General features: G+C 33.9%; 1 protein-coding gene across 1 annotated transcript in view; it reads right to left on the reverse strand.

The window, feature by feature from the left end:
* Positions 1-5649, reverse strand: part of LOC111052291 (inhibin beta chain) — a 109459-nt gene extending 103810 nt beyond the window's left edge. The window contains exon 1 of the mRNA XM_039419537.1: positions 5349-5649. Coding sequence (XP_039275471.1) covers positions 5349-5559 — 211 coding nt within the window. The 5' untranslated portion in view covers positions 5560-5649. The remainder of the gene's footprint in view (positions 1-5348) is intronic.
* Positions 5650-6000: the final 351 nt, after the last annotated feature.

Consider the following 6000-nt stretch of genomic DNA (forward strand, 5'->3'; position numbering starts at 1 on the left):
ATATTGTTATCTTGTTATTAGATTGATAGACTTATAGAGCCGAACATTGTCGGTGGAGAATTTATTCATTTACGATACGATACAAATGACACTGCTGTAATAACATAGGTAGATAAAATAATAAGGCAATCCTTGTGATATTTTTCTTCCAAAATTTTGGTTCGATTTAAATCGAACCTCATTTGATACTATTCAATGGCACAATCAATCACTGGAGCTTATTATAAACTTATTGAGGATGTTTGAGTGTGTGTGGATGATCTAAGACGTATCTTCTATATGCTCTCTTATTATCACTGTATTTTTTGCTAACGACTTGGTTAGTGGGTAAAGTGGACATTACTTTCTAAACTTCGCATGTCTTCAAATAAAATAGTCATTCTATTCTATTATATTTATATTTATTCTATTATTCACGATCAAAAATTGTTCCAATGATTTGATTGATTGAACTAGGAAAACTGATTCTGTTAAGATGACCTTCCTGTAACTATTATTCATGTTCGCACCTAACGAAGCCCTTTCAAGTGGCACGGATGTTATCGATTACACAGCAAGAGTTTGTTCTCTTCCGCATCATGTAACTTTGGAATCTGAAACTTCAATAATTCCCAAGTTTCTCTCTTGGAAAGAGTTCGCGGTCAAGCTGAGATATTGAAATGGAAAGTATTCCACTCAAGGTGCAATGCAATAGGCAGCTGGAAACTGTTCGAAATAGTTTCGAAAATGTTCACAAACTCTCTCTGAAGTCACGGAGAATATCTTCCTGAACAAGAAGAGTTAGGAATAGCTTCGAGTTGGGAATAAGACAACAAACTCTTCTCCACGTGATTGACTCATCGTATTCTTTATTGCGGTAGATAAAATTTATCGACTTAAAATGTATGAATTCAGGGCTATTTTCTTTCATTTATAAAATAGAATTATAGTACGGTATCCTTTGAAATAAATAATATAAAATGAATTGTATTATCAATCTATTATTTTATTAATTTCAAAGGGTACTATAATTCTATTTTATGAATAGAGAAAAAATTATCGTCATACACTGTTATTTTCTAATAATATTATCATCAAACTTCTAGTTTATTCAAAAATAAAATTCGCTTGATGATGAATTCATTTTTCTTCTATTCATGAAATTTATTGTATTCAATACAAAACTTATATAACATAGTTTTATAATTTTGCCATTTTATGTCATGAGCTCACTTAAGATTCAATTAACTCCTGGAAGAAGCTGTGTTATTCAATTTAAATTATTATTTGAATTGTACAAGCCACTGACTGACATTTTCAAATATTTATCTCAAGTCCAGTCAATATAGACATAAAAAAGGGGGTGTGCTTGCAATTTATATTGTAGTTCTGATTTTTCAATATATTATTTGAGTACATAAGAGAAGTCCAGAACCAATTTCTTCATGAAAAATTTCCTTGTGCTACATACAGAATGGCCCAAAAACCTCGTATTTTCGGCTCATTTTCCAGTTTTCAGCTATTTCTGCCAAATCTCGTGATCGGACAGAAAAATTTGCTCTCTCCTTTTCTCTAGATTATAAAATTCTGAGTAGAATGAGATCATATGGAACTCTCTATCTCCAATGAGTAATGAGTTATGATTTTTCAAAGATGAGTGGTTTTGAAGAAAAAATCAATTTTGATGAATTTTAGTTTTTGATCAACAATATCTTCCGATTGTTACCATTTAGATGTATATTTCAAAATCCCTCTAGGCGTATTTTTGTGCTCTACAATCTGAAATCAGGTAGAGCGCTCTATCTCATAGAGATTTCCAGGAAATCTGAGCATTGTGTCAGAAGTTATAAGTGTTTGGAATTTTGATCCTTGAGGTGTCCTTAAGCGCGCCTCTCCACTAGGAAATACTGAAATGAAGTGCATCTAACGGGTGATTCCAATAGGACATAATCTTATGAACTTATTTCATTGTGCGAAATATCAATGTGAAGACTATGTAGTTGGTGATGATGGTTGAAGCTGTAAATGAGGTGTTTTTTACAATACAAGGAGCATTGTTGTCAGGTGTACCTGGAAATCTTCATGAGATAGAGCGCTCTACCTGATCTCAGATTGTAGAGCACAAAAATACGCTCAGAGGGATTTTGAATTATACATCTAAATAGTAACAATCAGAAGATATTGTTGATCAAAAACTAAAATTCATCAAAATTGATTTTTTCTTCAAATTTCACTCATCTTTGAAAAATCATAACTCAGTACTCATTGGAGATAGAGAGTTCCGAATGATCTCATTCTATTCAGAATTTCATAATCTAGAAAAAAGGCGGAATCAAATTTTTCTGTTCGATTACGAGATTTGGCAGAAATAGCTGAAGACTGGAAAATGAGCCGAAAATATGAGGTTTTTGGGCCACTCTGTATCTAGCACAAGGAAATTGGTTCTGGACTTCTCTTATGTCCCCAAATAATATATAAAAAATACAATATAAATTGAATGCACCAATGTATATAGTTTTCTCTTTCAGTATTGATCTCCTCATTCCATGCATTATAAGAGATGGAAGTGACTTTCAAGTTTCAACACTCTTCTTGGTTTCAAATTATTGATAAATTATGAGTAATTTATTATTCTTAAGAGTCGGAGCAGGTAGGATACTATACCTTAAATGAGAGAAGAAGAAGGAAAAATGTATGAGAAATGATCTGCAGCTCCATGATGATTTCCGCATCATATTACAGAATATTTTTTCAATAGTTGAAAAAGTTTATTCAAAATTTGGATAGAATTTGAATAAATTTGGATATTTTAAATAAATTTGATTTGAATATTCAAAATTTGGCTATTCCATGAATCTAGGGGGTAATCAAGTGTAATGATCAATTTCTTACTTGATTGTCTATTATTTTGAAAGCTTGAATCAAATCTTCTAAAAGTGAAAAGTTGTTTAGTGGGTGAAAATGTTAATTCTCGCTATTCTTTCAAAAACCAAAAGAATAAATCTGCAGTACATAAATATTATGTTCAAGAAAGAATGGATGAGCGGAAGCAATATCATCAGAAGATCAAATAAATGATGAACTGGCTCCATACTAGTTTTTTGAACATGATTTCGGTTCCTAGTCGTTTCTGCATTTAGCCTACTTTGATGAGGGACCGATAACTATGGGCCAAATTTATTATCCATGTTGATCACTTTGAAGAATAATAGCTTTCCGAATCTTCAAGCGAATTGAATGTTTTGGAAGCTTGTTGATTAGGTTTTCTCTCAATTTAGTTCTCCATTCTGACGAAGTAGATAAGTTATTTAGATATTTTCAATGAAGTTTTCCTTGTTCCATGCTCTAAATTCGGGGCCAAAAGCCAACTTACACGATTCATCACCATGTGTGTGTCTGGGTATAAATTTAAACACTTTATTGATATGCTGTATCGTGTCTGGAATGAACTGCATACATGAATAAATTCACTTGACGTTTAGTGTGATTTAGAAATCAGGCTCAACTTGTAGATTAACGACCATAAATATAATCTATTTTCATATTTCGACTCTAGATGTCTACACTACTGGAAGGAATTTGACCTCCATATCGTGAAGGTATAAAAAACTTTCCTGGCGCATTGTTATTCTCTGTTAATAGCTAGTTAGAACTAGTGTTTTCAATCCTTTGGTGGTGAAAGTGAAATTTACAACTTTTTCCTGATTATTACATGTGCTAAATCAATGTGCTCTGATATTGATTTCATTGATCTCATGATAAATGAATGGATTGAATTAGTTTCAATCATGGGATAAGATAATATCAAGAAGTTTTCTCGCAATGTGATAAAACATAAGTTCGATCAGAAAGTTATTACTGAAAAAGTCTACTCAAATCAAATGTATCGCTATGAAAGATTGTTCTTCCCAGAATAATTTATTCAAAATCAAACTCCAAAATTGATTCTTCTATTATGAGCCGCGATTTTTTTATAGATGAATAAAAAAATTATTGCGAACTATTGAAAAAAATTGTACATTATAACAAATAGAATAGTTCAAGTGGTTGACAAAAAATTTAGATGGTAGCTCACAAACGTAAAGCTTATTATTTTCATTCTCTTATTCTTTTATTGATTCAATGATACAAAATTATTATGTTAAATAATTTGGGGGAGAAATTATGTAAAAAAATAGTTGTTATAAGAACAGCTCGTCCACGTCAATTCTCACATGAACCAGCAATGACTATTGACTATTGCATGTAACGATCGATGTACTTTACTGAATAATTGACTAAAGGTGAAACTCTCAATGAGCGAAATAGTAGTGAAAAATATTCTTACAATAACTGCAGTATGTTACTATGAAGTTTGTGATTTAATATTCCTGAACAAACTTTGTATAACCATTTAAAATCAATTCTATCTGTAGTGGAATCACAATGACTATTTAGTCAAAAGTGAACTCTGTAAATCACACATGATATAAATACCACTATATCCACTGTACTCTGTTGATCAATTTGATAAACTTCTTCCAAAAATGATACTATCATAACCAAAGAAACTGTTGAATTCAAGACAATTTCCCAGTTATGAGTGAAAACTTTCATTGTAGACATTTCAAAATTAACCTACAAACTTTGAATTTCGCAGGTACTTCCATTACTAAGTTCACAATAACTTTCGTGTGCTCTCATTAAATTTGTGTCTATTACCTATAATATACTCTGTTTTCAAATACATTTAAAAACATTGAGATTAATGCAAATAATTATACTCTCAATAAAAACGTTTTATGTGAACACTTTGGAACTGTGAAAACCGCTTAGTAGAAACTAATGAATTTAATGCTGCACATAAGAATATTATAAAAAGTTTGCTTTGGAATGCTGTTGAAAACTGTTCAGATTGGATGATTTTGATAAATTGATTGAGAATAATCATAAATGAGGACGTGTTTCTTGAAGACATTCGAAAAGCAGTTTAAAACTAATGAAACATAGTATTGAAGATAAACTATCAGCAATGAGTAAGCTTTTCTTCATTACTTTCGAGCTTACTTCAATACTTTCGAAACAGTTGAAGGAGTTGATGATTCGGTTGAATTATTATTGGTGGGAACGTTTTTCTCAAACACTTTCAAAACATTTGAAGGAGTTTATTTGGATAAATCATCAATGGAAATGTTTCTCTCAAACACTTTCAAAGTAGTTGAAGGAGTTAATGATTTTGATAAATTATTGGTGGAATCGTTTTTCTTAAACACTTTCAAAATAGTTGAAGGAGTTTATTTGAATAAATCTTCAATGGAAACGTTTTTCTCAAATACTTTAAAAATAGTTGAAGGAGTTAATGATTTTGATGGAAAGTTTTAGTGACTTACTGGGCAGTGGAGTCCGGTGCCGGGCTGTGGAGGGAACATCGTCGAGTAGCGACGAGTGAGGAGCGCGCTCCAGCTGCGAGGGCTGTGAGTGTTCGAGCTGCAGCAGCTGAGGATCGTCCTGGGCGGCTGCAAGGGCTGCCAGGTGAGAACCAGTTGGCGGAACCAGCGCCCGCACACACAGCAGCACGACTAGCAGCGGCATCAGCCTCATCTCCGGGGTTCGCTGCCGGGGTTCGCTGGCGAATGCGTCATGGCTGTGGCGCTCAGCTGCATCACATCACGTCACGGCGACGTCCGAACGCGGACTGGTGCGATCGGCCCTCGGCTCTCCACCAGCAGAGCCTCCCTTGCTGTGCGCATGCGCCACCGATCAGCTGATCGCCAGCCGGCAGCCAGTCGACCCCCACGTGCCTCCCAACAGGTGACAACTGACACACACACACATCAGCTGACGGTCGACCCAAAGGTGAGGGAAGAATAATCAGGAGGATAATAAGAAGGAGAGGAAGAAACCTAAAGAGTATGTTAAGAATAATGAAAAGGAGAAGAAAAGAGGAAAACAAAGGGCTAGATTATGTTAGATTAGATTTCTTTATCTGGGGTTGGAGAAAGAGGTGAGTATAATGTGAACGAGAGGAAGATAGCTGGAGAG

The sequence above is a fragment of the Nilaparvata lugens genome, chromosome 1, assembly GCF_014356525.2.
Source record: "Nilaparvata lugens isolate BPH chromosome 1, ASM1435652v1, whole genome shotgun sequence".
Taxonomy (NCBI): Eukaryota; Metazoa; Arthropoda; class Insecta; order Hemiptera; family Delphacidae; genus Nilaparvata; species Nilaparvata lugens.